Source organism: Pelodiscus sinensis, chromosome 6, assembly GCF_049634645.1.
Source record: "Pelodiscus sinensis isolate JC-2024 chromosome 6, ASM4963464v1, whole genome shotgun sequence".
NCBI classification, from domain to species: Eukaryota; Metazoa; Chordata; order Testudines; family Trionychidae; genus Pelodiscus; species Pelodiscus sinensis.
The window spans coordinates 4,307,213-4,325,081 of NC_134716.1; the positions used below are offsets into that span (position 1 = coordinate 4,307,213).

General features: G+C 45.9%; 1 protein-coding gene across 8 annotated transcripts in view; it reads right to left on the minus strand.

The window, feature by feature from the left end:
• NRG1 (neuregulin 1) overlaps positions 1–17,869 on the minus strand; it is a 531,625-nt gene that overhangs the window by 139,240 nt on the left and 374,516 nt on the right. For 6 of the 8 annotated variants that reach the window (XM_075931339.1, XM_075931337.1, XM_075931336.1 and 3 more), the window contains one exon: positions 16,157–16,207. The exons of the other annotated variants lie outside the window; for them this stretch is intronic. In XM_075931339.1, coding sequence (XP_075787454.1) covers positions 16,157–16,207 — 51 coding nt within the window. The remainder of the gene's footprint in view (positions 1–16,156; positions 16,208–17,869) is intronic. 8 annotated transcript variants of the gene reach the window in all.

Genomic DNA, 17,869 nt, shown 5'->3' on the forward strand with positions numbered 1-17,869 from the left:
GATTCATTAGGTTCATGGTGTGAGCCTGGGTCCTGCAGGATCTTAGTTCAATTCCCTGCTATATATATGATAAGGGGCTGGTTATTTTGAAATCTGTATTCCTGCTTTCCTCATTATTTTGAAATAGTTATTTCTGGAATTATTATTTTGAATTTAGTTATTTTGAAATAATTTCCTAGTGTAAACATGCCCTAAATATCCTCTAAGGTTCGTCTACAAAACAGTTATTTTGGAATAACGTGCGTTATTCTGAAATAATGTTATGTATTGTCTACACAAGAAATAAATTCAAAATAATGGGCTTCTTACTCCAACTTCCTGTAAACCTCATTTTATGAGGATTAAGGAAGTCAGCGGAATAGCAATTTATTTTGAAATTAGTGCTGTGTAGACAGCACCAAATTCCGAAATAAGCTACTTTGAAATAAGCAAGCTACACAATTTGTGTAGCTCAGACCGGTAAGCAGTGGAAGTGCTGGTAATACCACTAGATAATATTGACCTCCCTTGGTCTGGAAAAGTCTACGGTTTGGAACCTGTGGGCTCAGGTAGAAAGAGGTGGACAGGGGAGCTTGTGAACATGGCTGGAACATCCTCCGGCAGTTCTGTGAGCTGCAATGTGTCATAAACATTGCACTAGGTTGCAGAAAGCTTCTCAGAAACCCTAAGCCACCTAATTCTCACCAGGTGAACCCTTTCAGCTGTATGCTGACATTGAACCTGTGTCCTTGAGCGGCCCTTCAACACCACTGTGGGAAACAGTGCAAAGATGGCGTGGAGAGCCTTTTGTAATTATTTGGTCTAATCCTATTAGGAGAAGAAAGACTTCCATTTGCTAATGTAGCAAATACGTTCCCTACCAGCAGCCCCCCTGCATTTAAACTAAAAACTCAACAAAAACCTCAACCCAGCTGACGTTTATTGGGTGTGTGAAACATATGCTTGAAAGGAAAAAGCATGTATTAAAGAATGGCAAATTTGGAAGCTACAATTTTGCACTCCCCATTATATAAGGGAGAACAATCTGAAGACGCCATTGCATGGTTAAAGGGGTATGCCATCTAAGCAGATGATGCAACTCTTTATAGCAAATACGCTGTTTTATGACGCCTTTCCTACTGCAAAATATTCATATAAGGTCCCATTGGTGGTTGGCAAAGTTGCTGTTAATGTAATGCCATTGTGACAGGATGAAGCAACCCCTCACTTATGGGGAGCACGGAGAGTCCCGGGAGGTGGGGCAGCCCACCGGAGACAGCGGCTGGGCAACCGCAGGGACGAATGTTCAGGTCCCGCGTGGGGGATGGGCCGGGCCAAAGAACAGTGGCATAGGCACAGGAGGCACGAAACGCATCAGCCAGAAAGCGCCAAGTTATCACCTCCTGGTTCGACAGCGCATCATGAAGCGTGCTGGCACACTTCAGGCACAGAGGGCACCGAGTGATGACATCACCTGCTGGGTCAGCAGGACATCATAAAATTCGTCAGCGCAACAAGGAGGGAAGGAGGAGGCAGGGGGAATGCATCGGGGGAAGGAAGCTGTTTCTCCAGGGAGTTCAAAAGGGCAGCTAACGCCCTAGAAAAGGGGCGTTGGACCTGGAAGCGGAGGTAGGATGTGGCCCAGAGCGGGGTGGTGGAGCCTGTGGACGAATACGTTTAGGGGCAACTCCCCCATCCACTTGACGAGGGATAAAACATCCCTGCCTTAGGGCCCTGGGCTGGGACCCAGGAAAGTGGGTGGGCCCGGGTCCCCCTACTTTGCTGTCCATGGCCAAGTGTTCTGTACTAGCTGGTGCTAACGCAGGCAGCAGCTTACCTCCATGGTACGGATGGTACCGTGTATGTGTGTGAAGGGTGAAAATGGTGATGGGAAAATACCATAAATGGGGCAATCAGCTGAGATGCTAAGCAGGATCCCCTACAGCCGTGATAACGTTATATGGGTTTTTACGTCCTTGGTTGCAGAAATTAGCCTTTCAAATGTTGACCAGAAATTCAGGGAGAGGTTATATTTCTAGAGACCTGATTTATTTGGCAATAAACAACATTATGAGCCAAACATTTAATTCCGTAACAGGTTTAGAGCATCTTCTTCATGCATCACACAAAGAACAAGTTCTTTAAGACCATGAGATAATTTGAGAAACATGTTCCTGACCTGTGTAAGCAATGGTATTTAAATTATATCTAAAACCACCTGTCTGTTGCTGTATGACATGCCTGCCTCCCGCTGACATCAGTGGTTAAACTGCCCCGTACGCCACTGATGCGTGATAGTGCCCCATGCACGTGGTACGGCACATGCTTAGCTAGATCCTGCGCTCACTGAAATGGAAGTCAAAAGTCTTCCTCACAAGAAATGGACCCCACTTTGGTTTCTCTGTCATGCTTATCTGCCCACCCATTTCTGGAGTATCGAAGTACTTCATCGTCTGTAACATCACGTGAAGTAGGGCAGTATTATTACCCCCACTGCACAGAGGGGGAACTGAGGCCCAGAGAGGTAACAGCCCAGATCCCCACAGGAATTGAGGTTAGGGATGTAAATGGTTAACTAGTTAACCAGTGAACCAGTAAGTCCCACCCTTATTGGGTGAGGCTTACCGGTTCCGGTTAATTAGTAGGGACTGGAGCAGCTCCCTGCTCTCTGGTAGCTGGTCTGGCAGCAGCCGCAGTTCCCAAGGAGGCAGCATCACTGTGGGTTCTGTAATATAAAGCTGAAATATACTGCAGAGCCCACAGTGCGTGTAACTGCTAGGGGTTTAGCTGTTTCGTGGTCACATTTTTAAATGAATTTTTATATCCCTGAGGGTATGTCTACACTACCCCGCTAGTTTGAACTAGAGGAGTAATGTATGCATACCGAACTTGCTAATGAAGCCCGGGATTTGAATTTCCCGGGCTTCATTAGCATAAAGCCGGCGCCGCCATTTTTAAAAGCCAGCTAGTGTGAACCCCGTGCCGCGCGGCTACACGCGGCACGGGCTAGATAGTTCAAACTAGCTAGCTATTCCGAACTATCCGAACCTCGAGGTGTACAGATAGTTCGGAATAGCTAGCTAGTTCGAACTATCTAGCCCGTGCCGCGTGTAGCCGCGCGGCACGGGGTTCGCACTAGCCGGCTTTTAAAAATGGCGGCGCCGGCTTTATGCTAATGAAGCCCGGGAAATTCAAATCCCGGGCTTCATTAGCAAGTTCGGTATGCCTACATTACCCCGCTAGTTCGAACTAGCGGGGTAGTGTAGACATACCCTAACTGAGGTGCCCAACTCCTTTTGTCCAAGTTCACCGAAAGTTTTTGGCAGAGCAGGTACCTAGCCCTCTCAAACCCCAGGTTATCAACCTAACCACTGGACCTTCCTGTCCTCTGTCTTAGCTGAACACCCATGAAAGGCATTTTGGTACTACTACTCTTTATCCCCCTCTGCATTTGCTTTTATGTTCCTGAAGGATTTAGGAATTTGAAAGCAAAGGAGCATTTCTGGGAAAATCTAAGGTGGGGCCGTACGTGAGCAAACAAGAGTGGGATGCTCACCACGAGTAGGCATGCAGAAGATCACAGAGGGTATGCAAATTCATCGTGGGACCTTATACAACATTTCTTTCACTCCCCTATCAAGTGCAAGTAATTGCAAGCCTTCTTCACAGCCACCCACACAACAGAAACAAAGAGGGAATATTTAGATTTATGGCGAGAGAAGAGAGAACATCAATCCAAAAGTCACAGTCCTCTCAGAGACAAATCACTGTTGGCAATGATTTATATGCGAGTTATAAAACCCAGGGAAGTAATGTGGAGATTCAGACCTGTCTGGTACAGGCCAAATGACCGTCAGAGGCCAAAAGTAGGGACTCCCCTCCTTCCCACAAATGTTCCATCTTAAAACTGTTCATTCTCTCAGTATACACCATGTGGAAAAGAGACACAATTATAGAAATCCAATCCAGAAACTGGAGCAATGCTCACTACTCCCTAGTTTACCAGGGAACGCATCCCTCCTTATTCACTCTTCCCTGTAACGCAGTCAGGGTCATGGTTTTGTCCTGGTGATGAGTAAATTGAGGTCTACTTTTCCTCTGCACCTAGACTATCCCCTTCCGAATTTGCAGGCTTAGTCTGCCTTGGGGAAACACATTTGACATCTTCCACATTATTACCAAATGAGCCACAGCATTAGTCGCACTGTTCCTCTGCACGGGGGTGATCGTTCCTGCTTTATGCCTGCACCTACCCTCAGAATTCATAGATCGATCCTACAGATTACCTTGTTGCCAACCCAGTCACCTAGGAGCCTTATAATTACTTGGGTGAACACCACTCTCCACAAAGACTTTGGGATTCGAATGCCCATCCTCGGTTGTCTACATTCTCAGGTCACACCCTACCACCAAGGGCCTTTTGCTTGGAAAGCAAAACTCCTGATTATTTGAGCTAAGGAAGGGTCTTGGTTGGCTGCTGGCAGCACAGGAAAATTAGACATCTAGATGAGCCATAAAAGTCGTGCTTTGGTCCACTGAGTCACCACAGTGCTCTTGCTTAGCTTCTCTCTTCTATGGTGAGATTCACCTATGCTATTGAGGGCCAGTGTATGATCTTGTCTCCCGAGTGACTTAACACAAGCCAGGATGCAGATCTTCAATGTGCCAGCCCACCATGTGCTAACTGGCTGTACTACCAAGCACTATAAGTTCCGTGATGCACTCTGACATACTCCCATTTTATGTAACCACTTATGCCAGAGATGGGCAACCTAGGCCAGTGAGTGGGACGGATGACCTACATAGAGACCAAATATTCTCATTGTACACAGGTGGGCGGATTTCCCTCTCTTGCCTTCCAAGAAGCCAGGCATTGGCACATGGATCTTAGGTCTGCTTGTTAAAATTTGTTCAACTACTTATTGGCCTAACATTGCAAAAACATATGGAATCCATACTTCTCAAGCATCTTAACCCCCAAACAGAAAATAATAGATTCAATATGCTTAGATGCCAGAGATGGGCTTTGGATTCAGATCCCATTGGGCGGGGAGAACATGAACACTACGGACATGTCTTCCTGCCGTGGAGGATTGATGCTGCCACAATTGATCTTCCAGAGTTTGATTTATCAAGTCTAGTTAAGACCTGCTAAATTGAACTCAAGAGGGTGCTCCCGGCAGCGTTCAATACTCACCCTTTTGTGAGGCGTAAGGGAAACCAATGGAAGCGTCTGCTTCCATCGGCCTCCCACTGTGGGGATGCTGTAAAGTTCGGCTTACAGTAAGCTGACTCCAGTTACGTGTTCTATGTAGCTGGAGTTCCATAGCTTAAGCTGAGCTGCTAGGTCTAGTATAGACCTGGCCTGATTCTGAGCTACTAAAGATAGTTACGCATTTGAAAGAGGAGGACTGTTGCCTGAGGGTGCATTATATATTCAAGTGTGTAATTAGTTTTTAAAGATTCTTCTGACCTTTAGCAGACTATGTGATACTAAAAAGAGTGCTTTTTCAGCACTTGGCAATGATACTCCCCATTAAGTGTACAGAAGAAATAGCACCAAAATGATTTAGCCAAGAAGTTTGCATGTTCTACAATGCATTTTCAGGGGAAGGTCTGAGAAGGAACGGGGAGAGAAAGCTATTACTGGCATGGGCCTGGCCCAAGCCACTCACCTGAGCCTTGCTTCCCCCACGACGCAGGGCTGGCATTGATGTTTGCTTCGCGCCCTTTTCTCCGCATCCCATTTTCTTGACAAAAGCGGGAATTTGTCCTGTTTGCCAACTCGGATACTCGTGCCAGCATCAGTCAGACACACGACATGACTAATGAAGGGAGCAAGACGATCGTTCCGCTCAATTCACTACCCTGTTCTGCCTCATTTGCTTCATAGAAAATGGGGAAGGCTACTGAATTTCCTAATGAAGCAAGCAACTGAACGAGTTTAGTACAGGCTTATAATCAGATAACCAGCCAGCTTTCACACCGAACAAGAGAACAGAAGAATGATACCACAAAGAGCGTTGATTCTGCCAGTCAGTTATCTAGCGAGGTTTTTATTCCATTTGGCATCTAAACAGAGTCCCTAGGCTTTTAGAGTTTCATTTACTGAATTAGAGACTCAAAGATCTGAGAAGTGGGTCCTAGCGCAAGCTACCGTAGCACTTGAGGTGCTACAGAGTATATTACGCAGAAAGTCAGACAGAAGGAAACGCCTCCATGGTCATCCAGTCATTTGCACTGCATGGGTCTTTATTTCACAGGGCCCCTGCATTAGAGTCGTGTCGCCAAGCCAACAGTGCCTGAGATATCCTACGGTGCGTATCAGCCCTATGAATCAGCAGTGACCTCGAAACGCATTCTGCTTGGAATAAGCGTTCACAGCGCTCACCCTGTGGGAGAAATCAATAGGGAAGGGGGCAGGGGGAAGGGGAAAGAAACTATTCTAAGGCCCTGAATTTCATCTAATCATATTCAACTGCTGAGTGCCAGTCTCCTGGATTTATTCCTCACACAGAAAAAATATGCAGATGGATAAAGCTAATGTACTTTTATGCCCTTTTCCACTCTGGCAGCTGCATTTAAGCATTATAAACTCTTCCACTTATTCCTCGGCTGCTGCAGTGTCAGCTTCTTCCCACTTCAACAGTGCTCAGACCAGTCACTGCTTTTTCCCTCTTTGACCTCCACGGGAAAGAGCAGCGCAGGGGAGAACGGACTGTGTATTAATTATCTGTGCTCCAAAGCATGATGCAGACAAGCTTTCTATGGGAACTGGCGAATCCAGCTCAAAGCTGCAGTGCTAACCGACCCCCAGGGAATGAAAGAACCACCAAAGAGTAGAGCTAAAGAAAATTCTGTGAGATTAAGGGCAGACACTTAACACAACTCAAGGGTGCCTGAAGATTTCTTAAGCCTCTAGGAGAGGCACAATGTTAACTATTTGCTTATAACTGTTTCTTTTTTTATCACAATCAGCTTTTGTTCTTAAATAGGAAATTTAATTAGATGCATATTCAACTGGTCCAGTGTCAACTATAAGATCCCTCCAGTAGAGATGACAATCCGTTCTCAGGAGGCTGATTCACTACAGGTTGAACCTCTGTAGTCCGGCACTCTCTGCTCTGGCAACCTCCGTAGTCTGGCATGATTTTAGTTAGCCAGATGGCCACTTATCATGGGTGTGGCTGCGTTTCCCATGGCCCCATAAAGTTTATTTATGGAACCATAATATAATTAATGATATTATATTATATTATTAGTCCTGGCTCTCAGTGTTCTCTGCTGTTATTTAGTTTTAATTTACCCTTAACTGTCTTCTAAGAGCCCAGTAAGCCATGGAAATGTTGGTAATGCTGCTAGACAATATTGACCTCCTGTGGTTTGGCAAATTCTCTGGTTCGGCACCGGTCAGGTCCCGAGAGTGGCGAACTAGAGACGTTCAACCTGTAATATGTGACTCTCAAATAAAAGGCATGATCCAGTAGAGAAGTTCCCTGACTCAATGCCCTAGCACTCATATTAGAGGGTGCTGAGTTACTGGGGAGGTGCTATCGTTCAGACGTGGAACAGTATCCTGAATTCTTGTGGTCACAGACTCTGTAGTACAATTGATGAGACTCAGGGGGGCTGTTCGTCCCACTGCATGAGCAAAATTGCAACCTGAGTAACTGCCTTCTGCCTCTCTAAACTCCCTTAGTGGTTTCAATTGGATACAACCTTCTTCAGTTCCTGCTCTGGAGTAAATCACTGTGCGGTGTTGCTAGGCACTGTTAAAACAGTCGCATTGTTTCACCCAGAGGTCTGCGTGTCAGTGGGAAGTGTGGGAGAGTGATATATTTTGTAGGTACGGGAAAGCAGCGTGAGCTCCTTTGGGATAACGGATGGTAAATAAATAATCGATTCGTATTATTCTATCCTGCTTGTCGTCTCTAGCTCTTCATTCTGAGCACACATTCCATGCACCATCTTGATTGTATTTCTCACGTAGACAGAACATTAAAAGGGAGCAGCTGTTAAACTCAGGATACAGGGGAGTCAAGTAAAACAAAGGATACTCAGAATTAAGGCAGAAACTCCTTCTCAAAACCTTTCTACACCCCAATAAGCCTGTACGGCACGGGAGCTCCAAAGAGCAGGCCCTCTGACACATCCTAATTGCTGCAATACTTAGACATAAGAGAGTTTGGAATTGAGTTTCGCTCGCAGGTTTGCATTTCCCTGTGCTGGTAGGGTTTGGTCAGTCCCTTAACATCCCACGCCTGTCAACAACTGGCAGGACCGCCAGTGCGGAAGGGCGAGAGGGGACAGCTGTCCTGGGGCCCAGCGACTCAAAAGGGCCTGGAGCTCCCAGTAGCGGCCCTTTAAATCGCTTCGGTTGGAGATTCGCAGCTGGCAGGAGCAAGATATCAACAGTCCCGCCTCTTCTGCCCAAGGCCCCGCCCCTTCTGGGGGCCCAGAGCCCCCCCCCCACCTTGCCTGTCAGCTGCCCTTGACAATGGTTTAGTTATTACTTAGTCCTCCCTTGAGAGCCAGGGACTGGACTAAATGACTTGTTGAGGTCCCACTCCTATGATTCTATGACCAATGGAGGTTAATTGTTTAACCCCTTTTGTTGCTAGCAGTATTAAAAACAACAACAAAACCCCAGACAAGTGAAAGCTCTGAAAACTAGAGCAGTGTTTCTCAACCAGTGGTACAAGTACCCTTAGGAGTACTCGAGAGACGTCTGGGTGACACGTCAACACAACTGAAATTTGGAGAAAACGGAATTTTTGTTTTACGTTTTACAGCGCGTTATTATTTTTGTACTTTTTACACTCAAAAATTTCATTGCCCGCCCGGCTATGATTAAGTTGTTTAAACAAGTGCTTTGCAATGGTAGAAAAAATGTTTGTGTGTCTGAAAACTGTAGGTCCTGGGGGAAATGCGTTGCAATGGTAGAAAAATAAAAAAAAATTGTGTGTCTGAAAACTGTAGGTACTGGGGGTACTTATATATATATATATATATATAAAAAATGAGAAAGTGGTACTTCATTAAAAAAAGGTTGAGATACACTGAACTAGACCACAGGATAACACCATTGGCCTTAATGGCTCATTTCAAACCAAAACAGATCTAGTCTCTGAATTCCATAAAAACTAAAGAGTGACCAGGCCTTGGTCCATTTAGAGGTTTGGAGAAGCATCCAGAAGGCTGAGCCAAAAACTATGCAAGCCTCCACATCCCTCAAAACAGGGTGGGTCAATACTGAAAAGCTACTGCACCATTGGCATTATTGGATCTAGGGATGTGAATGGTTAACTGGTTAACCAGTAGGCTTCACCCTTACCTGGTGATGCTAACTGGTTATGGTTAACAGGCAGGAGGTGGAGCCCAAGCCCAGCCAGAATAGCCCCTGCCTCCCCGCCCCGCTGCCCCTGTTTAATTGGTTAACCAGTTAAACACATTGTTGAACCAATTAACTAATTAAATGGGATATTACATCCCTAATTGGCTTACTTCCTTTTGCCCCTCCCCGACTCCTCCTCCCCTCACAGATACCTGTTCAAGATGGCTCCCTTTACATCAGTGGTCTCCAACCTTTTTACACCCAAGATCACTTTTTAAATGACAGACCAAGCCAAGATCTACCGTCCCGCCCCTTCCTTGAAGCCCCGCCTTCTCTATTCTCCTCCTCTCCATCACTTGCTATCCCCAATCCTTATACTGCTACTTTAAAAAAAAAAATTCCCACCATTCCTCGCAGCTACTCACCTGTGCTGTTGCTCGGTGAGTAGCTGCTCCTCAAATGAGGAAATCTAATGTAAATGTACTGCACAGGCATGCAGTTCAGAGAGGGCTCAAGAGCTACTCTTAGAGCCCCTGAGATCGACCGGTAGATCGCGATCTACTGGTTGGTGACCACGGCTTTACATTGATACTGTAGCGCTTGCCTGTTCATATTTCCACTGGTTTCTTTCCTTACTGTTACTAAGGAGATAAGTGCCATTTGGTGGATCAGGCCCTGATTTGGGAGTCAGGAGATCTGGGTTTTATTCTCAGTTCTGCCACCTTGTCACTCCCCTCTCCATCCCTTGTTTCCCTTCCCACGTGTCTATTTCCCTCTAGTTGGGGCAGAGACCTTTTCTCGCTGTGTTTATTCCTCACTCCGAGCTACACAGCCCCCATTTTGATTGGTGACCTCAAGGTACTATTGTAATACAGAGTAATTTCCTTCTTGCCCGTTTTCAACAATAATAAAGTCCTGCAGATCGAACGACGGCCTCGTTCCTACCCGTGTGACTGTTCTGAAGGCTAGAAGGTCAGCACAGGTCTTATGGAGAGCATGAGTTGGCTTCCTGATTTTTTATTACACGGGTAAGAGCAGGAGAGACCCCCAGCTTGACTCTAGTTTGCAGGAGTAGCAGAGAGAGACAACAATTGAATTTGCAAATGGAGTGAACTAGAACTGAAAGTCATTGAGAGGAATGCCATGATGTAAATTAAAAAAACCCTATTTGTGAGGATGCCTACAGGCTGGGAGGGCCCTCCAAATGCTGCTGGATTTTACCTCAGAAAAGTATTCTCTTTTCCCACCTAAAACTCAGCTCCCTAGGATCCGTCCAGCTCTTTGCAGGAGACTGACTCTCCAACTCCTAACTCTCAAAGACTGCATGATTAAAGAGTCTCTGCTAATTCAGAAGACAGCTGGGCCCACAAGAAGGGTTATTAATCTGAAAAACATAGTTGGAGAGAAGGCTGTCCCCCTTGAGCTTCTGTTGGGAGAGAAATAATTAGCCAGTGTGCTGGAGACGTTCATATCAAATACTCGTTGCTAATTTTTAAGGAGGGTACAATGTGGGAGACGGAGGACGGGTTAGACCGATTCTTATTTGGCCTGAAAGTTCACTCACCACTAGCAAAAAACGTGTGATTTCTTTTAGATTTTAATACGCAGGCTCTTGACAAGTGAGCCAATTATTCCTGATAGCAGAAGTCCATATTAGCACGTACTAAAATAAAGTCTATAGATGGTTTAAAATTATAGGCATTAAATGGGAAATGGAAGCATGATTTTGAGCCTGAACTAGCGTGACAGCCAGAATCCCTTTGTGTGGTCTTTGTGGTGACTGTCTGGATCAACTCCGTTTAAGATGCAGGTTGGAAAATGCATTATTGCACCGTGAAAAACTGCACAGTTGTGAAAATACTGAGCTGTACACGGGATGGACTGAGCAAATTATTATCCATGGACAGAAGAGATGAGCACTGCTAGCTGACATGTCACGTCTCTATACTGAGTATTACAGCTAGCTGGCTGGCTTGTTCCCCCCCCCCCCCCAATTGTCCACACTCTTGGATGTATTCTGCTTTCATTGTGCCTAGTTCTCTGAAAACATCCACTCAGTGTGCAGTGGCAGTCAAAAAACGTAACAGCATTTTGAGAACCATTAGAAAAGAGACAGATAAGATGGAACATATATTTCCTCAATATAAATCCACGGTATGCCCATATTTCAAATACTTTGTGCAGACGTGGTCCCCCCCATCTAAAAAAAGATATTTTGGAATTTGAAAAGGTACAAAGAAGGGCAATAAAAATGATTCCGGGTAGGAGACAGCTTCCCTATGAGGAGAGACTAAAAAGTCTGTGACTGTTTAGCTTGGAAAGAGCCGAGTAAGGGGAAATATGACAGAGGTCTACAAAATCATGAACGGTGTGGAGAGATGGAAGTGTTATTTACTCCTTCATATAACACAAGACTCAGAAGTCACAAAATGAAGTTAACAGGCTGCAGGTTTAAAACAACTGAGAAAATACTTCTTCACATAAGACACCGTCAACCTGTGGAACTCCTTGCCAGGGGATGTTTTGAAGGCCAAAATTATAAAAGGGCTCACAAAAGAATTAGATAAGTTCATGGAAGATTGGTCCAACAGTGGTTATTAGCCAAAACAGTCAGAGATGCAAACCCATGATCTGAAGGTTCTCTTGCTTCTATTTGCCAGAAGCTGGGAATGCGGGACAGGGGAGGGATTTCTTGATGTTTCCCCGTTCTGTTTATTCCATCTGGGGCATCTGGCATTGGCCACTGTTGGAAGACAGGATGCTGGGCTAGATGGACCATTGGTCTGACCCAGTATGGCCATGATTATGTTCTAGGATGTCATTTAAATTTAGGAGAAAAGAAGTAGAAGTGAAATTCATGCTGAGAGCAGAGTCAACTCCAGGTTCTGCCTCCATTACAGCTCTGAATAGAGACTCTACAGCAGGACTATGGGAGGAGCAGGGTTGCACAGAAGGTGGTGATGCATGTGGACTGGTGAGGTTGCCCCAACACCTTACGACCTGGCAGAGAGGGGCTGCAGCTGCTATTTCAGTCCAAACAAAGACCTGAAAGGAAGAACGCACTGTACAACTGAAATATCCTTTCCCCACATTGGAAGTGCTGGGATTTCACCTTTCTAACCCCTCTTCACTGTATCCATGCAGAGCTCCAATATTCCATCTTCTCATACCTCGGGTGGGCTATGTCTTTAATCAACGACATGGCCAGAATTGATTCCAAAAAGGGCTGATTTTTTTTTCTTTTTCAAGAAGAAAGACAGTCAAATCCCCAGCTAATTAGCTCACTTGGGTTTGCTGCACCCGGACTTCCAGAACAGGGATCTATTTTAGGACGAATAAATTTGGGACGTATGTCTAAAGGAGACCATCTGGAAGTAATCACGCTGCAGCAGTACAGGTGTCTCTGGGAGTCAGGGATCCTCATTATTCAGCAATGCCCCTTCAGACAAATGTTCCCCCCAAAGGTATTGCTCTTTCCTTTGATTATCACGCAAGTTTTGCCTCTTTTCAAGTCCAACATCTCCCAGGTTGCTCATTAGTTTGAACTCGTTTTACCCCTAGCATCTCCAGCATGGCATTTCTTCGGGGGGGGGGGGGGGGGAGGAGGGAATGAAAAAGAGAAAATTCCTCTTCAATGTCTTTTCCTTCTCCTAACCATCAGGGATTCTGTTTTCCTAACAGCCCCCAAGCCCCTCCCACTGTTTCTCTATGCTTCAAAGTGCCCCACATCCTCACCTGCCCTCCCCACAGCAGAACCACCTAAGTCCATCCAAGGGCCGATTTTTCTCTCCCCTCAGCTGCCAGCCCATCTGCTGGTGAATGTGACTGGCTTCCCCTTTCTTGATCCCCATCCATGGCTTACCAGCAGGTCAAACATGCTCAGAAACCATGTGTGCATGGTGTACACCAGGACTACTCAACACACGGCCTGTGGGCTGCTTGTGGCCCACAGTGCGGTTTGAGTTTACGTGGGGCTCAACATGCAGCCCACGGGTGGGATCTTTTGAACATGGCCTCCACTGGGAACACACTCCACAACGGTGAGGCATCTCCCAGGCGGGGTGAACACTGAAAGATGCAAGTGGACAGGCTGGCTGGAACAGGGTGTCGGCATTTCTAGCCCCCAAAGAGGAGGTGCCAGGAGTGCCGGGGCATTGTGTGAAAGAAGCTATTTGCATATGTTTGCATATATATTTGCATGTATATGCAACCACACTTAAGTTGTGGCCCTCGGCATGTGCTGTATCATTGGGGTCCCCGGGGCTTCCAACGTTGAGTAACCCTGGCGTACACAGAGATGCTGCCAAAACACTCTACGGAACACCCAAAACACAGAGATCACCCACCCACTTCTCCCCATGGAGGGATTTTGCTGCAAGCTCCTTCCTGTGCAAGGTTCTGCTTATGGCTGGCACTCCACTCATTGTCCAGTACATCATCCTGGCAAATAGTTACTTCACGATCTCACCATGTTATAACTTCACAAGTCAGACTACCTCTTGAGGGACCACTTTGTCAAATACGGGCAAAGCCACACAACACAATATTTGACTGCCATGGTGATGAAGCAGAACAATTTGACAGCAAGTCTCCTAGCCATGCAGACAGACACTATTTTTTCCCCTTTCTAAGCACACGGTTAACTAAAAACATGTAATACCAAAGCACTGAGTTGTCATGGGGGCAAAGTTTCAGAATTACATCTCCCTCAGCATCACCACACAGAAAGAGTTATAGGATGCGAGGGATTTGTTGCAGGTCACTGCAGTCCTGAAAACTGAAGAAAAATGACTTCCATCCCTCGCTGCTCAGACGTGACCTCGGCAGCCGTAGCTAATGATAGCACAAAGGGCTCCGATTACTAGAGATTTGCTTACTTAGCTCATCCAATCCTGCAGGAGAAATTCTACCACACAGAACTACACTGATGGAGACCAAAAAAGCTCTGATTAAGTTTTCAGTGCTTAATAATAATAATAAAATAATAATAATAATAATTAATAATAACAAACTTCTTGGAAACCATCCTACAAGTATAATTTACTTTGCATTTGGAAGAAGAAACAAACCACCTGACAGGGCTATTGCGGTAAGTTAGGATCACCCATAAATCCTCAGATGACGAAAGAGGATAGGAATAGGTTTTGACCTGAATTTTTTCCCTCCTCTCCTAGATTTCCAAACCATTCTATTGTCAGTCCCTTTCACATGCTTGGGGCAAGGGGGGTTCATTGAGATTATGCAGAGTAGTTGTCTGTTCATGTTTTTGTCTACTGATCCAGCTGAACTCTTGGTTAATTACAAGCACCAATCCCTTCATTTTATAAGTGACTAATGCTTTTGAGGGCCCCTCAATTTTTGGGTCTCAGACTTGAGACACTTTCAAGGGACATGATCTTAGAAAGGAGTGAGCCCTTGCCCGCTGAAAACCACACACCCTTAAGATGCTTCAAGATAGGCTGCCGCAAAAACGAGGCACCTAAAATCACTGATCACTTAAGAAAATTTAGGCTAAGGCTAATCTCGTTTCTACAATATTCTGAGATTCGTCCTCATGTTTGGCTAATGACAACTCTGCTGGCAAGTTTACTGAAACAATATCTAATTTTCCTCAGTGTGGTGGAAGGAAATAATTTATTTTACCTCCTGTGGCAGTTACAAGATTCAAAACAACTACTGTGAAATGGGCATGAGCCCATCAAAATCAGGAGAAAAAACCCCTAAGCCACTTCATATCACCTATGAAGGCGTAAATTTCCCACATCTTGGCCAGCTCCATATGTCAGAGTCTACCCTTAGGCCAAGCGACTATAAAACACCATTCAGCTTTGGGAGCGAGTGGACAACCCGAGGGGCAAGACCGTAGGGCCTGCGTATACTTTCTCAAGTGTTTAATTCTACTGATTTTGATTGCCATCCATGTGAGAGCCGGTTTAGGTCACAGAACTCAGAGAGGCTATTTTAAATACCCTGACTGAAGCAGACTTTTCAGGGGAGTTGTCGTTTTGCCCTGCCGTTATGCCTCAGAAATGTAAGATCCTGTTTATTACTCCGACCTGTCAGGCTGAAAGATTTCTGCCAGACCCTAATTTCTTATTTTCCCTCGGCACACCGTTAAAAGCACCAATCAATCCAGCGGCTAGAAAGAAATCGGCAGGCATTAATCTCATTTCTCAGGTTAAGCCTGGAGAACATTCTGGGTCCCACTTCCAGGCATTTGGCTTTGAAAATTCCATAGGATGCTCCCACAGTAGCTATGAAAGAGGAATTCAGGGCAGCTATATAGCGTTTACGCTACGGCGCAGAACACATTTCATAGAAACACTTGAACTGTCATGAGGGATCAGACCAATAAGCAGTTGCCAGGTCCTAGTAGTTCAGAGGAAGGTGAGTGTGAGGGGGTGAAGAAAGAAGGGCCTGGCACCCCCAGGGTACCATGCTTCTGGTGGGGACAGCAAGGGCACACCACACTCCAGTGCCATGCACTGAGGAGAGGGAGGGAGGTGCCAGAGGCATTCCTGCAGACTCCCCCCAACTCAGGAAATTCCCAGCAGGGGACTTGGGTGGCTTCCTCTCCGGCTGCGCTGCTCGAGAATGGCCTCTCGCCTTTCTGAAATAACATGTGTGGCTGCACCGTCGTTGGCTGAGGCTCTGATGCCCAAAGACTGATACAGACGCATTCGTGAACACTGACACCTAAAAATATATGGATAGATCCAATATTCGGGTAGGTCGCTCCCTATTACCGAAGGGCAGTCCCGTTATCCATTCACAATGCCAGAGGGGAAAAAGCGTGTGTGGAAGGCTGGTTCATAAAGACTTTGACTGTTTGCATGTACTTACAGGAGGAGGCATTAGTTCCTTCGGTTGATGCTTGTATCCTAAACACAGGCTCTGCAACACACAGAAGGTAACAACAAGGTCAGAAAGAGATACAAAAACAAGCACCACATTGTATTGGGTGAGCCAGACCTTGTCTTCCCCAGAAAAGAATAATTAAAAAAACCCCACCAAAGATAAAGAAAAGCGTCTCCCAAAAGTGAGGAGCTTCCAAGTCACAACAGCATATCCAGGGCATGCCAGGAATAAACAATTGATGTCAAAGCGATCCATTGTCCTTGGAGGGAAACGTAAGGGGGAAAAGAAGTGCCTGGAACAGCATTGAGAGGCCAGCCAGAAAGCAAAGGGCCTGAAAGTGGCCGTTCTCTCCTGCACATTGAGCAATGAAGGGCCGAAAGGAAATAATTCTCTAGATTAGAACAAAGCCAAAGGGATCATAGAGGCTACCTGAAATAAGTGCTGTGCTTAGGAGCTGCTGTGACTAAAAGAGAGATTCGACTATGAAATCCATCCATTTTGGACAGATCCACAGCCCAAAGGGAGCGCAGACACGGAACTGGAAAAGGAGGACATGTTCAAGGACAAAATTGTCCTTAGCGTCAGCATAACGGGATAGAAAGAAAGAATTAAGAGGTAAGCTGGCAGAAGTGAATCACAATGGTTGGGCAGGGGAAGCCGACAGTTCTGGGAGACATACAATGATGGGTCAGAAAAATGAATGTAAGCAATTAGTGTACCAGGCCCAGACATCTCGAGACCATGACACAAGGCCCGGACACAGCCAGCAAAATTAGGACATGCTTTTAGGAGTTGCAAAAGGTCTACCCATCGAGGGTCTGGGCAATATACAGAGTAACCCACGAGTCTAGTAGTCATAGGCAAAGGGGTGCAGGAAAAGCCCCTCAGTGAGAAAGCAATACTACAGAATCCATGCAGAGAGCACACTTTATTTCTGGTAGCAGTAGAATGCCATGCAAGTGGCGAGAGGAAGGCAGAGCCAAGGAAGGCATGGCGTTTCAGAACAGCCCCGAAAACGTATCCGTGAGGTTTCTGATAGACCGTCGGGCAGAGGTTATGATACACTGCCTAGCAGAGATCTTCATTTAGAAACCACGATCACAGGAGGTACAGAAGAACGGGATATTAGTAGCCCATTGGGGCTCAAGTATAAGGTCCGAAGGTGACTTTAAGTTCCCTCCGCACCAAAGGTACACTGCTAGGCACTTGGACTGGGACATTCAAAACAGGAGCCCTGCACATTCGTCCATTCCCAATCAAAAAAGATCTAATGCACTCCTCTCTGTTGTAGAGAGTTGAACAATTCTGCCAGCTGCACAAAGCCTCAGTTATTCTGAAACAGCTGGAGGGTTCTGTAATGATCTACAGAGCAGAAGTAGTGCAGATCCAGGATAGCCAGCTGTCGTGAGAGCGGAAAATAAAACAATGGCACAAGATGAGTAGATTTGGAGGTACCAGAGTCGAACAGAGTCATCACGACCCATCCTGACGTGATATCAATGTAAAATGATCTCCTGGGCTGAGTGGCCAACACTCGATTCAGAATACTAGAGACAGATGCTAGAAAAAGTATCTTGAGAAGCAGTCACCGGACTCATACACTTCAATATCATGTGTACGAAGTGAAGCAACACTGACAGTCACACTGAGAATATGAGCAAATTCTGGACCATCCTAGGGCATTTTTGAGCCAAGATT